Source organism: Nematostella vectensis, chromosome 3, assembly GCF_932526225.1.
Source record: "Nematostella vectensis chromosome 3, jaNemVect1.1, whole genome shotgun sequence".
Classification (NCBI taxonomy): Eukaryota; Metazoa; Cnidaria; class Anthozoa; order Actiniaria; family Edwardsiidae; genus Nematostella; species Nematostella vectensis.
The window spans coordinates 11,334,817-11,353,673 of record NC_064036.1 but is presented as its reverse complement, the minus strand read 5'-3'; the positions used below and the strand labels follow the sequence as shown (position 1 = coordinate 11,353,673).

The window sequence follows — 18,857 nt, the reverse complement described above, 5'->3', positions numbered from 1 at the left end:
CTAATTATTATTGAGAATAAAAATGAAAGATAAACTGAGGCGATGCAAAACATGTTAACCTTGTTGGGTTAATGGTCATTCTTGAATAACGTTTCTGTTTCTCTCCTACTGTCACGATGGCATGGTGTCTCCGAAATAGTGTGTATACAGAAGCAGATCAATAATTTTTAAATTCCAGTAAGAAGTATAAATCTCTGTAAGAGTTATAAGCATGTATTCACTGAAGCCTAACTTCCGCAGTCGTATTTTGGCTTTAATTGCCCTTTCCAAGGTTTTGGCATCTTGTGGGGTCCGCCACAAAAAGCCAAAAAGGATTGCAAAAAGACGAAAGGGAATCTTGTGCAAGATAGGAATAGCAAGCTTCTAACAGATAGAGATGACTTTGTTCCTCGCGCTCACATAACAGGCTAATAAAGCGCAAGTAGAAAAGGGAGTACTAATAATAAGACGATGGGTTCGCAACTTATTAACACCTGAAATCCCAGGCCTGAAGTACAACAGGTTTGAGCCTGAGCTCCTTGCGTACCCCCCTGTGAATTCGACTGCTTCTGTAATTATGAATCCTAGTTTTGATTGGGCAATTTGAGAGACTTAAAAAATCTAGGTTCTTAAATGCTGGTTTTTACTGTAGTCAGGGGCCAGAGAGGCGATAGATACTATGTTTGATTTTAATGGGTCTCTAGTCGCCACCATTTGTCGATTTAGGAACTTATAAAAGTTTATAAGAGACAGATTAATTTCCATCAGCTGATTTGGCCGGAGTTATCCAGATATTTTGATTGAATTGGGTTAATGAAGTATTTAGCTTTCTGTGCAGATGGTTATTTTGAGATTTAATCACATGATCTGTCTTTTAATATTGAATGAGAGCAACAAGATTGGTAGCTGACTGGGATTCTCTCGGCTTGAGAAAAGATATTGTTATTGGCGGGTATTGAAGCTAGAAGTGTTCATGATTCTTCCACTCACTAAAACCAAAGCCTGCTGCAAACTATAATTTTATTATCAGCAATAACAATCGTCAGGTAAAAAGACAAATTTAACACATCTTTGGGGCTGTAATGATTCTTAAGCATTTAAAAAATTAGAAGCTGTTTTCAATCCTTGACTCTTAACATTAACAAGATGACGCCGTCTTTCACTTATTAGTGGCCTAGTCTTCATCTTCTCTCGATTGCTGCTCTGTGTTTGCTCCTACAATTAAACACACCGACGTCAGGAAGCCTTTATTATTGACATTTTACCGGTTAAAGAAAATTATTACCGTCAAGTATTTTGAGCAGCTTATTAGCTCGCATGCATGAGCCGATGTAGTCTCTGCGCACGAGTCTTATTAACTCGTCGCCAGGCTCCTCGGTCAAGAAGTTCGGCACGCGAGCGACGTGCTGGTCGATCTGAGCCATGTGGTGTGTGATGTCGCCTAAAAAAAAATGAGCTCGTCAGTACAGCGTATTAGGACAACTACAAAAAAAAGTAAAAAAAAAGGACGCAGTGAAAAAACTTACGTTTAAATCTGATTCCTGCTACCCTTCCTCCGATCTTGATAGCGGATTCAACCTGAAGGAAATAACGATGCACATCAATTGGCCGTTTTTCTGATAATGTGGGACAATTTGGCATTTTGGCGGGGAAGCGAGGCTTCAGCAAATCGGTGTTGTTTATTGCCTTGCAACTTTTTGCTGGAATTTTTTCAATCTGGACGAATGGACATGAAATTCTATAATTAGTTCATACGAAAATTAGAACATGGTGAGGGTGTGGTAACAAAGCAAGACCTTTCTTTTGTGTTCAAATTCTACAAAGATCTAACAAATCCTTTCTTTTGTGTTCTATTCTTAAAAAAAACATTAGCAGCATTCTCCCTCCTTCGCCCTGCAGGTTGCATAGTCATGGATTGTTTAAAACTTTCACCCCAAACTTGAAGTTCCCGGATGACCACGCGTGTGTGCTACAAAATCGAATCACGTCCCAGCACCCTTTGAATATTATTATTTTATAGAATTTAGTGTAGGTTCATCTTTCGTTGTACATACAATACGCAGAAGGCTCTGGAACGTCTCGATCAGGGACTTGATCAACATGATGGCGTCGTTGAGCAGCGGGTGAATTGTATTTCGGCTTGGCGGTTCTGTATGTGAAGTTCACATACGAAGAAATCATATTTTAGCACTTTTTGTAAGGCATTTTGTTAAGTTAGTTAAGATACCAACACTATATTGACACTATTTTTTTATGATACCGACTTGACGCAAACTACAGAAAACATTTCTACCTGCGACATTTGGCTTGTAAACAGCATTATCTTACTACTTACTAGAAGTAACGAAATTTGACCGACAACGGACCCCCACGTCCTGGGCATGGCTGCAAAATGTGTTCCCCCATCCGGGGTGACGACACAAAGAGATGGACGACTCATATCCATAGCATGACAAGCCCTCCAGCCAGATGAAGCCTGAACCGGGCCTTTGTCTAGAGCAGCATCGATCATACCCCAACGCCGATCGATAGCCCAACATGCGACACACGACATCGGCGTCTCTCAAATCGAAGCCATTCTGGCAGATAGTGCCCCAGCGGCCGCGATAGAACACTTCCACCCTCCCCTCCCCTAGGTGACTGTATGGACCCACCAGACGCACAAAGACTTGAGGACGAGTGGTGTAGGGGAACGGTGGCCGGGTGGTGTAGGGGAAGGGTCGCCGGGTGGTGTAGGGGAAGGGTCGCCAGGTGGTGTAGGGGAACGGTGGCCAGGTGGTGTAGGGGAATGGTCGCCGGGTGGTGTAGGGGAATGGTCGCCGGGTGGTGTAGGGGAACGGTCGCCGGGTGGTGTAGGGGAATGGTCGCCGGGTGGTGTAGCGGAAGGGTGTTGGTGCTGGAAAATGATCACATGGGTTATTAGCAAAATATCTAATTCTTTTAAAATGAGTGAAAAACCTATCTTTCAACGTTTTATATGGCAATGTTCTCTTTAAATAGAGCTTTCATATTATTAGGGTGTTACAAAAAAATTAGATTTGCTTTAAAATTTATCTTTGGAGCTTGAGAGCTTTTTTATGCCTCTCTCTCTCTCTCTCTCTCTCTCTCTCTCTCTCTCTCTCTCTCTCTCTCTCTCTCTCTCTCTCTCTCTCTCTCTCTCTCTCTCTCTCCCTCTTTCTCTCTCTCTCTCTTCATTTTCAAACAGAAAAAAGGAAAAAGGGTTTAATTGATATAGTATTTAATAATACAAAACTAACGTTTTTGGTTTGCATTACGAAAAATGAGTAGGACGGGAACGCTTTATCTCCCAAGGGGGGAGTGAGCCCCCTCAACTCCTTCCATAGATTTACCCCTGTAATACCTAACTTACTTATTGGATTGGATGTTATGCATTCTACAGATGCGTCTTCGCTGTGTCCACAATTGTGTACTCCCCATCCCCGATGGCGGCACTGTGCAATAGATCTCTCAGAGCCATTACAGTTCAGGTCGTCGAGCCATATTCGACCACTCCCTTGTCCGTATCGAGCACAGCAAGGCGCCGACCTGACCCCGCGATAATACCCCAACATTCTGCATATCACATATGCATCAGGGAGACCGAAATTATCATCGCAGATGGTGCCCCAAATACCGCCGTAAAGAACCTCCACTCGACCGCGGTAGGGCGCCCCTCCATTGACAAGACGGACCCTGACGAATGGTGTTGGTGTTGGTAGTAGCTCTGCGAAATACAGTGCAATGAGTGGTGCCCCTCCTAAGAGCTGGACCAAATTTCTTGTATTTGGGCCAATATTTTGGTATTTGTATTCTTGTTTCTTTCTTACCCCAAGCTTTTTCCATGTCAGTCCCACCCTCGCCGAATGTGTCTATGACTCAACCCTGGTTCACTTTGAATTTCAGCTGGCTTAGACTAGTACAAACTTTATGTACTATACAAGTAGAGTATACAAGTTGTACAAGTTTTTTTTTTTTACTTTTACGTCCTCACCATTACGACCATTGCCACAGACTCGATAATAACACGATGGTAAGCTGGTCCGCATGCGATACACGTAAAAGGCGCCACAATTTTTTACGAAAATTGTTTCTCGTCTTGCGCAGCATCTACCAAATGCAGAAAGAGAGAAACAAAGGGTTCTGTTGACTATTCCCATGTCCACGGTTGGGTGCGAACCGTTCATCCACCCAGAATAATACCTGCAAGACAAAAACGATCATTTTACTTGCATCTATGATCTAGAGTCGATTCTAAACCTTTCCAATTCGGTAACACAACCCTACATATTCTTGGTTCTCATGAGACTAAGGCCTAAGGCGCACCTCCAAAAGCTAACCCCGACTCCCTTTGCAAATCCTGGCTACATGCTTTCTTATGGCCGCTGACCTCACCTTGCACCGCAGGTTCTGTTGTTAGGGCACGTGGTCAGTACAGCATTCCCGGCATCACCTGATATGCGGTACCACCCATTACCATCAAGTCGTCCACAGGAGGTGTTACCTCTTGGGGCGTACACCGCTCTGTCCGGTTCGTTCAATATTGTGTAGTTAGAGCATGCTGTTCGTCGGAGAAAGGATAAATGATTAGAGAGTAAGTTATCCCTTATCAAAAGCCACAAAATACTGTGAATATAAATTGACAATTATCAGGTAGTGTTCAGACTAATTCTTTCTTGTATTATGTCGTTATATTATATCATAAGCATTACTTTTCAACCAGGCCTATCTTCGTCGTTGACATCTTAATAGCATTTAAAATATATGTCCAGAGTCTACAAAGTAAGAGAACTCACCTGAACCCTCGTCATCAAACAAGTCATCAAAATAACCATCTGCATCGTCAGCACTGTCTTCAAAATCATTGAAGTCATCTGTAGCTGTAATGAGATCGTTAATGCAATTGTATGTAGCCTAGCCCTACATAGCAAGCATTTGAGCGCGCAAAGAAATTAGGGGAGCAGCCATGCTTGTCCCCATTTTTTGCGGGGTTAAACACTTCTCTCAGTCAAACCTTTCTCCGAAACTCACGAGAACGCTTGCTACGAGGCTATAGCTGTTACAGCCCGTCGCACCCGCTTGGGGCACCTGTGGCGCACCCCGAAGAGACTGGACCTGTTAAAGTATTATGGTTTTAGTTTTTTGTCATTTTCCACTGTTGTTGTTACTGTTTTTCGCATTCCTTATTCGCATTTTTGGCAATTCTCGTATTCCATCGCATGTCTCGCAATTCTTGTTCTACCGAAGAATAAAACGTTATTGATTCTACACAATCGCTACCAAGACATGACTAATGATCTTATGACTAGAAATTATGATTGCTAGAGACAAAGGGGAAGATGAAAAGCCCCCTCCCCCTCCCCTCTGTTGTCATATACGAGAAGTATTGGCCTAGTTAAAAATAGAGATGCGTAATCTAGAATTGCGGTAAACACTTCAACAAGTAATGAGCGAAACACAGCGATAGGACGACTGACGATTTATTTGATATTAGAATACAGAATTTGAATTCAAGTGCTACTTAGCTAAAAGCATTCTTTTTCTCTGCCCTGAAGACGTTTTGTTAAGGACGAAAATTTGGCAGAGTCGACAACCAGTTTTTGGTGTATTATATTCTTTTTCCCAGCACAATACACAAGGCTTAATTATTTTGACATTGTAAATAAAAAAGAGGTTGATCACTCGATTTTGTTCTTTAAAGTTAAGAAAGTAAACAAGGTACTCAAGTCAGTACTTTTGCCCTCTTTAAAATCTCAGACATGATTCTTCATTATGCCTGAACCATATTAAGTGCATAATCGCTTTATTTCATCGCATCAGTAGCTTCCAATGTTGCTTGATCAAAATACTTTTCATAAGTAGAGTTTGAGAATTCGAAAATTAATTCCTATCTCTCTCTCTCTCTCTCTCTCTCTCTCTCTCTCTCTCTCTCTCTCTCTCTCCTCTCTCTCTCTCTCTCTCTCTCTCTCTCTCTCTCTCTCTCTCTCTCTCTCTCTCTCTCTCTCCTCTTTCAAAAGCCACACCCAATTCGCATTGCAATGGAAGATGCACAATTTTGTTAGTCAGCCTATATGCCTTTTCGTCAAAAGCTTACAATGATTTTAGAAATCCACATTCAAAATGAAAAGCGGCTTCAGAACGCAATATTTAACAATTGTGGACGCACAATTTCGAGGTATAGAGTTGTGTTATTACTGAAGGGCTATAACGATATCCAATTAGGATAAATATTTCAAAGGCGCCTGCTCACCTATCCCAGAATGCTCTGCATTACTGTCACATCCCCAAAATACCCATTTTTATGACCTTTAATAACTATAAATTTTAGCTGTTAATGAAAAAAGTTGTCATGTCTGTCTAAAAATGTACAATATTTTGATTTTCGCTGGTGTTAAAAATGGCCCCCAAATGGATCACGGGTGGGCTGAGTCATTCCCTTTAGTTTGTGAGAAGATAGAAAAGAAAGTCCGTTGATCAGGTGTTATTACAAATTAATAATTATCAAAAACCTTACCTTCTGACTCCAGACCAAATGCATCATCTACCGGATCAGCCAACGAAGAAATAAACAGTAGCAGAAAACACGCCTTTAAACAAGCACATTAAAAGAGGATTACAATCACAATAACCCAAATACCCCATAAATGCTATACATGAACTGACCAGAAAGATTTCAGCTTTTGTCATGCTTGCCGCGGACTCGGTTCTCTTGCAAGACAGTACAAGCCTCGCCAATAGCGTTATGGCTTGTGGCTTAAGCTTTGAGCACTTTTTCGAACTTAAAACATTGCGAATCACTGATATTGGCACTGTCTAGGATGGTCATCTTTTTTTACTTCCACATCACGTTCTCGTTTGACCTTTTGGAAAATAACTGAGGGTCATTATTCAAATATTGATAAGTGAGTAAGTAAAAAAGTAAAGCAAAGTGTTTGGAACGAAAAACAAAGTGTTTTTTTCCTGAACGAGGGAACCAGTTAAAAAAAAACAAGACTTAAACGGGCTTCAATATTATTTTGGCCAAAGCTTATTATTCGTTTGCAAAAGACTCATTTTTGGTGCAATTTAAAGTTAAACTTAACTTTTCCAAAATACTAACGAATTGACTATTCAAACTTATACAATACATCTTATACAAAACAGGTTTCTTTGTCCCTATAAAATAACGTCAACGTCGTAGGTATCGGACTCAACAGGGAACGCAAATTCCCCCCTCCCCCTCCGATGCTCTTTTGCATATGATACCTATAACTGCGTACCCCCAGTCAGCTAATGCTGGGTACGCGCCTGTAAACTTTCTAAAAATCTGATTTCCAAGAAAAGTCAATTTAATGTTATTGGATAAAAGTGAGAAACTACGAAAATCAGAATCGCTCAAAAATGGGTCCTTCACAGGACAAGGGCGGATTCGGTCCTCTGGGTCACCGCTCCTGTGCTAAGTGACATTCAACTGTGTCTAAAACTGAAAAGCTTTCTGGAAATACTTGTATAAAGGAATCCCATCTAGAAAACCATTGATTTTATAATATGTTGTCTGTCGTCTTACTATCGAGAGTGCTATTTGGGTTACCTTTGGTTTGCCCACAGACCCACCATTTCAGCCCCAGTCGGCTGGTCCCTTCTCAAGTATGCGGTAGTACCAGGGCAGGTGCGACATCCAAGATGGCGGATTCGGCCGAGAAGACGTCGCGAAAACCTTCCAGTAAGCACTCTTAAAACACTACAAAACGCACTAAAATACCATGTATATGCTCCTTGATGTGTATTCTATCGATATGTGCTTGTTTTATAGACACAGCGTTTAAACAACAACGACTAAAAGCTTGGCAACCGATTCTGACTGCGTCCACAGCCTTGCCTGTCTTCTTCATCGTCGGAGTTGTTTTCGTACCCATCGGAGCGATTCTACTTGTCGCTTCTGATGGGGGTGAGTACGAGCTTAAAAATCCAGCTAAGAAAAGCTTGTCGCTCTGTTATGGAGCATTTATGTGTTTTATTCGTTAAGTGAGAACTGAGTGAAGGACCAATCTAATCTAGCCCTAGCCCTGACGCTGATTTCAAAACAACCGCCTTCTCTTCTCATACTGCCGCAAATAAACCGAAGTTATCTTGAAGTTATCTTTCTCTTGAGAAAAAAATACTTAATATTAGTTTGAAAGAATTAGCTTTTTATGCTAGGAAAATAATATACTAAGTATGCAAATTTTATCGTTTTTCATCAATTCATAATGTGTTCCGATAACCGTGGAAACGACTGCCGAACTTCCCCAAACACAAAGATGTTTTTATTTTATTCCCTGTATTATTTTAATTCATCACCCATACAGTAGTTAAATTTTAAGTTTGAATTGTGTTTGCCTAAATATGATTTGTCTTCAGTCCTATCGAAGCAAACACTCGGCCTGTAAATACCAATAACTGGTGACATAACCTTTTCTGGAACTGTACCACAATTTTTTTTTTTAAATAATGCTATCAAATTTTTGACAATTCAAAAATTATATGGTAATGCTTGCATTTCCATGAAACCTTGTTAACCAGAAAAAATAAAGAATGCTAATTTTAATTGTTTTTAATTTTTCTTGTGATATCTCTAGGTCCAAGAAAAAGTTATAGAATACACAAAATGCAACAGTACTACAACTAATGAGGGCTGTGACGCATTCTTCAAGAAAGTCAACAACTCCGGAAAAGTTTGCCATTGTAAAATAGACTTCAGCCTTGCCAGCAAGTTTTCAGGAGATGTATATATCTACTATGGAATGTCCAACTTCTACCAGGTATGAATGATTTCTAAGTGTAGAGATTCCATGCAGCATTTTCATATTTTAGTCATCCAATGGTTATCTAGGACATTATTATCATGTGGAAAAATAATACTGTGTGACTCAACAATCCCACCATCCACACTTGATCTACAAAATGGTCTAGCTTATGTGAGTTATAGTATATGCATGTTTTGTGAGGACTGCTGTATTACTTGTAGAACCACCGGCGCTATGTCCGATCACGAGATGACTTGCAATTGAATGGCCAGCTGCGGACATCTGTCAACAAAGACTGTGCACCATTTAACAAAAATGCCAGCGGGACTCCAACGGCCCCATGTGGAGCAATTGCCAACAGCCTTTTTAATGGTAAATTTTTGATCTTCTGTACTTTGTCTTTTAGTATCTCAGAACGAAACTCTGGTAGTTTTCAGCATTTGTATTCATGGCTAGTGACTTAAAGTGTTGAAGCTCAGAAATTAAATGTAATTGTGTTCTTCCTGGTTTCAGACTCTTTCAAGTTCTTCTACAAGAAATCCTCGTCTGACATAATACCACTTGATCTTACCTACAAGGACATTGCATGGGAGTCTGACCGGGAAGTCAAATTTAAAAACCCTTCAGGGAACTTGGAGTCAGCCTTCAGTAAGTACTCCAAGCCCCGAGATTGGCAAAAGCCTGTCTATGAATTGGACAAGAATGATAGCAGCAACAATGGCTTCCTGAACCAGGACTTTATTGTGTGGATGAGGACGGCCGCATTCTCCACCTTTCGCAAGCTTTACAGGAAGGTGGTGGCCACGGATCCATTCAAAGAGGGACTGCCCAAGGGTGATTACACTGTGGAGATTAACTATGGTATCCTTCTCTGTACACTGTGTTGTGCTAGTACACCAGAATAACTTTTTTATTGATAAGCATTACAAAACACCATTTATACATTTTATCATTGTGGGTTTTTGTACATATACAGTACATGCATCGTACAAGCTTTTAAATCTGTTTTTGCTGTAACCCCAGTCTATCATGTCTTTTATGAGATGAAATATACATACAGGAGGGGCTAAGTACACCATGGTGATTCTTTCTATTGTGATCAGTCCATAACTATATAAAACCTTACTCAATCTATATCTCAAATATGAAGAACATGGTACTAGTACTTTTTATGATAATCGTTTGAATGTAGTTGTTTTGGATTGGTTGCTAGCTCAGGTACATAGCCAAGAGTCATTGAAGGAGGCTGCACTTGAAAGGGTGCACCTGTGTGTGCCTGCATTTACAATGTCCTTAACTATGGTTAGCATACCCTGTTGGGAGATTTGATGGCGAGAAGCGTATCATCATCAGCACAACCTCTTGGATAGGTGGCAAGAACCCTTTCCTGGGCATTGCATACATCACTGTTGGCATTCTCTGTATTGTCCTTGGAGTCTGCTTCCTGGTGATACATCTCAAGTTTGGCAAAAGGTCTGTCACAAGCTTTGAATGATTAGAGGGAGTTACTCAAATTCTGTATGACGTAAATACTAGTTTGTACATAAAGTAGCTTTTATAGCTAATCAGTTATTTTGGTATGTTAGATATTATATGACATTTACACTGGTGAAACTATTTCAAGCAGGTTTCATAAGGATAAAATTGAGTGTTAACCAAGGTGTTCATATTTCTCCTGAACTATCCAGTGCCAACCAAATAGGGAATGAGATGGTTCTTGAAACATTCAGACCATTTCAACATTGTTTTTCAGCGAAAGCCTTACAGTATATTCAATTTGATATTTTATTACCCCTGGTTGTGTAATACACAGCACTTTGTTAATTTTTAAAGAGATTTTGAAAATGGTAGGTAAGACTGCCAAACTGGGTTAGAATAGAGTTCTTGAACTCTCTAAATTAAAGAATGACAAAATAGCATTTTTTTTCTTGGATATTTTGTATATTTAACACCAAAATCATATAATTCATTATAATTAATTGTACATTGAACCCATAACTAGACCATGGAATAGAATGTGTTTTCTTTAAGATTTGTTTCATTTAACATATTTTGCCTTTGCTCAAAGAGCGAGGGGTGCTATAAACGTTTAATCAGGAAAAATACAGGACACATGTGTAGGATATGACTTAACATCATTTACTGTATAGTAGTGGGATCTACTATTAGTTGCCTTCTGTTCTTATCAACAGAGTTTTTTTTTGCAGAAAGTTATATTATAAGATGTACATATTTAACAAACTTGCAGAAATAAACAAATTGTTTCCAATTAATGTATGTTTTTTTTGTATTCACACATTAACTGTATGTAGGAATTTATAACCTGCATCTCTATCTTTTCTTCTAACTTCAGTCCTCTCATGTGGGCAAATGTTTCTTAACTGAAAATGTTAACAAGCACCAAATGGCTTCCCTTTTGTGATTCCTGCATGAACTACATAGTGCTACTGGTAACACTTCCTCTGTCTTTTAGTAACATGGAAATTATTTGTTGTTCACAGGGGATACATGACAAGCGATGGTGTCCCTCTTCAAGAAATACGTAACTAACACAGTAAAACCTCTCTCTGTAGTCTTGATTCAACTTTTGAATTCCTATCATCTCAAAGACCTTAAAGTTCTATATAAGTCCCCTACAAGCATGCTATTTGTCTACTGTATCTTGTAATACCTGTTCATCATACTACAGTAAACTAAATGCAAATTCAAACTCTTTTCCTTGCTAAAATTCAGTAAATCCTTTATAATGAAAATGGTTAGCTAGAGTAAACAGAAAGGAGGATATTTTTCAAAATTAAGAATTTTCTCTATAGACCATGAAAACAGTGTTCTGTTAGTAAGACATAAACGGTCTTTTAGCAATGATCATGCAGATCTCTCTTAAAATTACTGAAAGAAAAATGTAAAGCTATTACAAGGTCATGATTGTCAATGGTAGGATTTAGATTGGCTCAGAGAGATAGTTACATATTATATTCAGGCCCATACCGGGGGGGGGGGGGGGGGGGGGGGGGGGGGGATGCAGGGGTAGTGAACGCACCCCCCACAAGGACCAAAAGTCCACTTCTGGTTCTCAATAGACGCGTGATATTTGTAGACAAAACTAAGAATCATAAGCTAGATCCCTCTGGTATGTAGCCAAATGCGACAATAAACGTCCCTTGGAGATACTGCAAAGGCAGCCTTGGTGGTTAGATTTTTATCAGAGAACTCCCTCCCCCTCCACCACGGAAAAATTATGTACACTTTTTCGGATTTCGCACCCCCCCCACCCCCCCCCCCCCCCCTCCCCAAGAAAAATCATGGGTACGGGCCTGATATTTATGTTATTATATGAATTTAAAAATCATTCTCACCTTAGAAAACGACTTGGAGAAGGTGATTTAGAGAAGGTTCAAAGTGTTCCGTCATGTTCTCTGATGCTCACTGAGGCATTTCTTTGCTTAGCTTTTTTGGCTAGTGAATGCTAGATATAATGTCTCATATCCTTATAAGCCATCTTTACTTTTTTAATTTCTTAGGTATTTCCATTGTTGCCTGACTGCAAGAAAGGGAACTTTGAGTTCATGGCGGATTTGATTCTTCTGTTCACAAACATTCTTGTCGCTCATTCCCTTTATTAGAGGGGACTTAAAGGTCTAGCAACTTATGACATAAGGAAATGATAATTGGGCTATGTATTTTTCAGCCTTAATTCGGCTTTTATTCTGAGACGTTTTTGTCTGATAATGAAGGGATGGTTTGTATATATCTATCTATATATATATATATATTTATGGTGAAATTATGTTGCTATTTGGGTATTGGTTTTTTGTATGAGGAAATTAGGAAAAGCAAAGGTACAATATAACTGTATAAGGTATTTGTAAGGTATTGGTAAGATAATTGCATGTTGGGTGTTTAAACTCAAAATATCTAAAATATTAGTGAAATAGTCAATCTCCCTGGCAAATAGCTTTGTGCCTTAAAATAATATTGATATTTACATTTAGTGCAGTCGAGTTGGCTGCCTCGTTAGTAATTTAGCCCAGAGGCACGATAAGTCACTTTGTAGCGGCTTACCGATGGGATATTAAAAGTGTTTCATTCACCATTCATTTGTTATTGTTTGTATTTAAACGATTTGCAAGAAAATGTCAGGGGCGGATCCAGCAATTCTAAGAGTGGAGGGGGGTACCATTAAATGTGTGACGGGAACAAATTTGTGGATTTTTGCAGCGATTCTTCAATAGGAAAAGATCAAGGGGGTGTAAGCGTCACTGTGCCCCACCTCAGCTTCGCACGTATCCCTTTAAATCATGGCGATCATTTCCTCTCTAAAGCTTACCGAATTGCACCTTTTCTAGCCGACCAGTATAGCATATATAAGGTATAGACAGGGTTATAATCCACACTAAAAACACCGCAACAGGGTGGGAGAGAATCCTGGCAAGAGAGGATGCACTTTTGACCCCTTGTCGGTAATTCTGGAGTGATGTACATGGCAGTGTGCAGAAAGATACTGTTATTCTCGAAGAGGGCGTCCCTGGGAGCTTGCAGCTATGTACGACAGGTGTACTTTTGGAGGGTCCATGCTATTCGCGGTCACCTGAAAAACTCACATTTACAATCAATTATTCATTCAGCGTCACGGGAATCCTTTTAGAAGGTAAGAGTTGTAATTTGGAGCGTCATTACATTAGCGAGGGTAAGGAGTCGCAAGAATTAAAGCCTTTGTTAGCGAGCCAATCGGAATTGTTTATTCATTCAATAATTATTATTTCGCCTTGTCGGTGATGATAATTCTCACAGTTGGCCTGTTTCTTATGGCGAACTACAGACTACATAGTCTTCAGGAAGATCGGACAAGTCGATTAGGGTTTGTGTTAGTGAATGCAGCCTTTAGTGTGTGCGTCGAATCCTCACATTTATAGCCGTGGATGTTAGAAGGGGAATCTAAGGTATATATCGCCGGTTTAATCAAATATATTTCTGTTAGTCACATTGTGTTGATTTAAGAGAAATATACTCACATAGAAGCCACCTAAAGCCACCAGGATTTTCGATGTTAATGTTGCTCTTACAACTACATTACCTTCACTCTTATTCGATTCATTTTTGTTTTAATAAGCTTATTTGTAATTTGATATAGCTATGAATGTGTGGTATGAGTCGTTTGTTCAACCCGGCAAGACCCATATAGACATTTCCCCCTGTTTTTAAGTAATGTCTCATACAATTACTGTATTTTTGGCTGCTGGAAAGGGGGGGGGGGGCTGCCACCCTTGGCTTAACCCTGCGCAAACCCCCTAAGAGATCTTGTAAAATTAAGAGAAATTCGAAATAGGGTGGGTGGATCAGGTGGGAAAAAAAAGGAAAATTGGAAAATCAAAAAAAAAAATGTCGTGCCATAATGATAATAATCTTAATAATAACAATGATAATGCGGATAAATAAATAAATAAATAAATAAATAAATAAATAAATAAATAAATAAATAAATAAATAAATAAATAAATAAATAAATAAATAAATAAATAAATAAATAAATAAATAAATAAATAAATAAATAAATAAATAAATAAATAAATAAATAAATAAATAAATAAATAAATAAATAAATAAATAAATAAATAAATAAATAAATAAATAAATAAATGCATTCTGACCTCTCCCTCCCTGGATCCACCATGCCTCCCACCGGCTCTACCTCCATCGGCACGAACGTTATCATTGTATTGCTCTGATAGGACACCTAATACATCAATATGCTGAGTGGGAATAGCTCATCCGCGGTCAGTTGGTGCAACAGCAGTATCCACGCATGCGTCGATCTTGGTAAGTCCCTTATCTGCTTGTTATGGACATATCTCGTTCCCAGGGCTCTGGGACGAGACCGATAATGACGACGAGGACGTCACCATGAAGGCACATTTATTGATTCACAAGGAAGCAGTGTTTATGTGCTTATGGTACTAGATGTCCCAAAAGGATGGGTGACCAGGACATACAGAAATAGACCGACTAACGGGGACAAGACTACCTGAGTTACCCCGTTAAATACCTATTGCTACGCAGCTGATAATAACAGTTGGACCATTTTATCTTTCACGGGGGGAGTGGCTGATTTCTCCCAAAAATTATGAAATCTCAGGCCCTCGCTCGAGCAAACTTCCATTTACCTATCAACTAAAAAGATTGTTCCTGTTGCAGAGCGCTTCCGCCGTGAGTTCGTGTATAGCACAACCGCCACTGTTATCGTCATACTTGTGTTGACTCTCTGGCTTTTTATCTTCCTCGTGGCGCTTAAAAACATGGACAGAGCAAGCAAGCAGAAAGAAAAGAAAGCTGCTGAAGAATTGCAAACACAAAAGAAGGGGGACAAGGTCAAGATGGCGCATATTTAGTACAAACGAATTTTCTGTGTTTTGCTAATATAGGGACGTATCCCTAAAGTCCGCCGCACACGGCGAGAAAAATTTCGTGCTTGCGCTTCTCTCCTGTTTACTATCGAATCCGTTGTATCACGATGCCGCATCTTCAAAACATCTATTTGTTTTTGTCTTTTGGGATTTTCTGTTCCGCCAGTCAAATTATTATAAGCCAATCAGATTCTTGCCATCTCTCGCCTAGTGCAGTTGCCCGGCTTTCTGTCGCGACACTGTTTGGTTTTCGTCCAGAGGATAGCCAGGGAAGTGCACAAAGCGAGTTATAGGGACGTATGCCTAAAGTCCGCCGCACACGGCGAGAAAAATTTCGTGCTTGCGCTTCTCTCCTGTTTACTATCGAATCCGTTGTATCGCGATGCCGCATCTTCAAAACATCTATTTGTTTTTGTCTTTTGGGATTTTCTGTTCCGCAAGTCAAATTATTATAAGCCAATCAGATTCTTGCCATCTCTCGCCTAGTGCAGTTGCCCAGCTTTTATCCAGAGGATAGCCAGGGAAGTGCACTAAGCGAGACTTTGATTGGCTCAGAATGGTTTTACTGACGGAACAGAAAACAAAACAAATCGTGTTTTGAAAACGCGGGTCGCGATACAACGGATTCGACAGTAAAAAAATGGAACTCTTGTGACAAAAATTGCAGTATCCAAAAATGCGGGCTGAGTTTTCTTTTTATATCGCCTGGATGTTTAAGATGAGAGAGGACGTTAAACGTTATTTGTAATAAGAGGTTGTTGAATAAATCCCACCAATGTCAGAGCCATACAACAATGACCTTTAATTAATGATAGTTGTATGCCAGTCGCTATTCGCCATCTCGCATTGGCAATCTCTTTTTTAAACAGAGGTTTAAAATGGGTCGTTTTTTTATATGGTCAGAGTTTGCAGGCAGCCATCTTTATTTATATTTTTGCTTGTGAGAGATAAACATATTGTTTTAAAGGGCTTGGAATATGGTAAAATTCTAAGGGGAAAAACGGCTGCTAGTATTCTAACTCCCATTATCTAACAAAAGTTCTTCTATTGCTAAATTACCGTCGTGAGTGACCCAAACAATCGCCTTTTCCCTCTTATACGTCGTCAGGCAGCGTGCTGACTTTCAGGTCTTCGAGCTCGCCTTTCTTCCCTCTCTTTTTCTTAAGTTTTTTTATTGCATCCATGTTTTTGAGTACCACAAGGAACAACATTAGCCAGAGGACAAGTGCGATAGCGACTCCTGCGACGGTATATCCGTTCGTCTCACAGCACACAAGCATGTCACTCCCTAGAATCGAAAATGAAATCCTGGTAAACATTGCCATGTCACACCCTAGAATCGAACATGCAATCGGTAAACACAAGCATGTCACTCCCTAGAATCGAAAATGAAATCCTGGTAAACATTGCCATGTCACACCCTAGAATCGAACATGCAATCGGTAAACACAAGCATGTCACTCCCTAGAATCGAACATGAAATCCTGATAAACATTGCCATGTCACACCCTAGAATCGAACATGCAATCGGTAAACACAAGCATGTCACTCCCTAGAATCGAACATGAAATCCTGATAAACATTGCCATGTCACACCCTAGAATCGAACATGCAATCGGTAAACACAAGCATGTCACTCCCTAGAATCGAACATGAAATCCTGATAAACATTGCCATGTCACACCCTAGAATCGAACATGCAATCGGTAAACACAAGCATGTCACTCCCTAGAATCGAACATGCAGTCGGTAAACACTAGCATTACACACCCTAGAATCGAACATACAATCCTGGTAAACACTATCATTTCACACCCTAGAACCGAACATACAATCCTGGTAAACACTAGCATTTAACACACTAGGATCGAAACATACAATCCTGATAACACAAGAATGTCACTCCCTAGAATCGAACATGCAATCCTGGTAAACATAGCCATGTCACTCCCTAGAATCGAACATGCAATCCTGATAACACAAGCATTTCACACACTAGAATCGAACATACAATCCTGATAACACAAGCATTTCACACACTAGAATCGAAACATACAATCCTGGTAAACACTAGCATTTCACACACTAGAATCGAACGTGCAATCCTGGTAAACTCAAGCATGTCCTTCACTAGAATCGAACATACAATCCTTGCAAAATTTCATAGCAATCCAACAATAGTAAACAATAATGTCAATAGGTTATGATGATATTTTCCTGTGCCTGCTCATTTAACTATGCTTTTTTTTTATAATTGTTGCGGCCAGATTCTTGGTCAGCTTCTAGATGCTATTCGAGAGTAGCCTGGACTCAGAGGTAACTAGTATGGCTGTCAAATGTAAGTTTGAAGTTATGAGGGTTGGCTAGGTTTCAAGTGAAACTCACCTGTGCTAGTTCCATTTCCTATTTTCCCATCGGATGTCAAGTTTCGCATTCTTTCTCGTTATACAGCCGCTATTGCTACACACTGCAACTCTGTCGTATCAAAAACATTGCATTTAAGCAAGGAATAATTTTTTTTCACAAAGCCAAGGCGTTTATCAGGATAAGTATGCCTTTGCGAAGAAGAAAGGAATGATGCGCAGACTGACAGATACCTTATAACTACTATATGATATGGTGATTCAATAAGAAGAAAAGACAACTTCAATAAGAGAAAAAGACAACTTTGGCGGTCGGGAGGGAAAGGGGTCGGGGTGGGGGGACCTGTCCATAGCTATCTGCGCTTACATTATTAAGTACACTCTTTACTTACGCCTTGGTGCTATTAGGCTATAACATGGAAGTAGATTTCAAACCCCAAAATCCCAAGTTTTATGTTTTCTAAGACTAGCAAAAGAGCAGATAGTGAGCACTTACCTTTGTTGGTACCTTTTTTCAGACGAAGCCAAAGAGTTTAAAGTCACAGAATTTTTAGACACGATAAAATAATACCTTCACTCAATAATACCTTCACCTAAAAAATTCCTTCACTCACGCATCAAATATGTTACTGGTAAATCTAGGTTAGGCCTTTTTGTAACTTTGAAGCTACAATAAAATTGCGTTAGAATTCAAGAGAGTATTGGTAGGTATACGAAGAAACCCCTGAAAGTAAATTTTGCAAGCAGTGGTTAAGGTCGTATTCAAAACACCTTGTCTAAAAACAACAAGTTTAGACAAGGTGTTTTAGGCGAAGTAAAAGCAGTAATTGGTGGTGCGATCACAATAATGATGTACAAATCCTTGCTTTCCATTGGCTTCTAATAAGACGCTACCTTAATCCTTAAAATGCTGGTAGACCACCTCGATTTTTTTAGAAGATAAGGTGTCACGAGTATGCACCATTCCTGACCCACATTTGTGTGTTCATACTGCGTTTTCAACTGCGCTTAGATCAAGATTGAAAAGCTACCAATAAAGCTACCAATAAAACCGATGGTTTTCCATAATTGGAACCCTACGAACACTTGTTCCTAGTAAGCCCGCACAGACACGCGCACGGTACGCAGTATAAACTCCAAGGGAGGGGACCCTGAGCTTTGCAAGTGTGCGAGCAGAGGCCCTTCTAGTACATCATGATGAACGGTGATGCGAAGAGCAATAGGAGCATGCGCTGAAACAACGGACCGCAAAACAGCGAATCGCTGACACGTGTAATACGTAGCGCTTTGGAAACGGAAGCAACATGGTGGGACTACTGTTAATACTATAGTCGTAGCTATAGAGAGTCAGA

General features: G+C 39.8%; 2 protein-coding genes and 2 long non-coding RNA genes across 4 annotated transcripts; 2 read left to right on the top strand and 2 right to left on the bottom strand.

The window, feature by feature from the left end:
• Positions 1 to 982: 982 nt before the first annotated feature.
• LOC5520062 (deleted in malignant brain tumors 1 protein) lies at positions 983 to 6,770 on the bottom strand. Its single transcript, XM_032365054.2, has 11 exons — positions 6,640 to 6,770; positions 6,491 to 6,563; positions 4,773 to 4,856; positions 4,372 to 4,537; positions 3,971 to 4,179; positions 3,350 to 3,703; positions 2,315 to 2,875; positions 2,034 to 2,128; positions 1,506 to 1,557; positions 1,265 to 1,420; positions 983 to 1,194 (listed from the first exon to the last, which is right to left on the bottom strand). Exons 1-11 carry the CDS (start codon positions 6,661 to 6,663, stop codon positions 1,154 to 1,156), a joined length of 1,815 nt encoding a protein of 604 aa, XP_032220945.2. The 5' UTR covers positions 6,664 to 6,770; the 3' UTR covers positions 983 to 1,153.
• A 796-nt stretch (positions 6,771 to 7,566) lies between these two features.
• On the top strand, positions 7,567 to 11,627 carry LOC5520061 (cell cycle control protein 50A). Its single transcript, XM_048725202.1, has 7 exons — positions 7,567 to 7,678; positions 7,769 to 7,903; positions 8,575 to 8,756; positions 8,963 to 9,113; positions 9,255 to 9,602; positions 10,049 to 10,214; positions 11,243 to 11,627. Exons 1-7 carry the CDS (start codon positions 7,639 to 7,641, stop codon positions 11,289 to 11,291), a joined length of 1,071 nt encoding a protein of 356 aa, XP_048581159.1. The 5' UTR covers positions 7,567 to 7,638; the 3' UTR covers positions 11,292 to 11,627.
• A 1,824-nt stretch (positions 11,628 to 13,451) lies between these two features.
• On the top strand, positions 13,452 to 15,474 carry LOC116603590. The gene is made up of 3 exons (XR_004290690.2): positions 13,452 to 13,681; positions 14,471 to 14,558; positions 14,934 to 15,474. It is a non-coding gene; the product is annotated as an uncharacterized LOC116603590 (long non-coding RNA).
• Positions 15,475 to 16,041: 567 nt separating this feature from the next.
• On the bottom strand, positions 16,042 to 18,539 carry LOC116603587. The gene is made up of 3 exons (XR_004290686.2): positions 18,002 to 18,539; positions 17,528 to 17,617; positions 16,042 to 16,430 (listed from the first exon to the last, which is right to left on the bottom strand). It is a non-coding gene; the product is annotated as an uncharacterized LOC116603587 (long non-coding RNA).
• Positions 18,540 to 18,857: the final 318 nt, after the last annotated feature.

Excerpts from the sequence above, each read along its gene's own strand:
- LOC5520062 (XM_032365054.2), bottom strand. The coding sequence starts at position 6,663 with ATGACAAAAGCTGAAATCTTTCTG. Across the intron at positions 2,129-2,314 it reads GTCAAATTTCGTTACTTCTA|AACCGCCAAGCCGAAATACA; the intron begins GTAAGTAGTAAG and ends CTTCACATACAG. Across the intron at positions 1,558-2,033 it reads TCCAGAGCCTTCTGCGTATT|GTTGAATCCGCTATCAAGAT; the intron begins GTATGTACAACG and ends TATTTCCTTCAG.
- LOC5520061 (XM_048725202.1), top strand. The coding sequence starts at position 7,639 with ATGGCGGATTCGGCCGAGAAGACGTCGCGAAAACCTTCCA. Across the intron at positions 7,679-7,768 it reads GACGTCGCGAAAACCTTCCA|ACACAGCGTTTAAACAACAA; the intron begins GTAAGCACTCTT and ends CTTGTTTTATAG. Across the intron at positions 7,904-8,574 it reads ACTTGTCGCTTCTGATGGGG|TCCAAGAAAAAGTTATAGAA; the intron begins GTGAGTACGAGC and ends GATATCTCTAGG.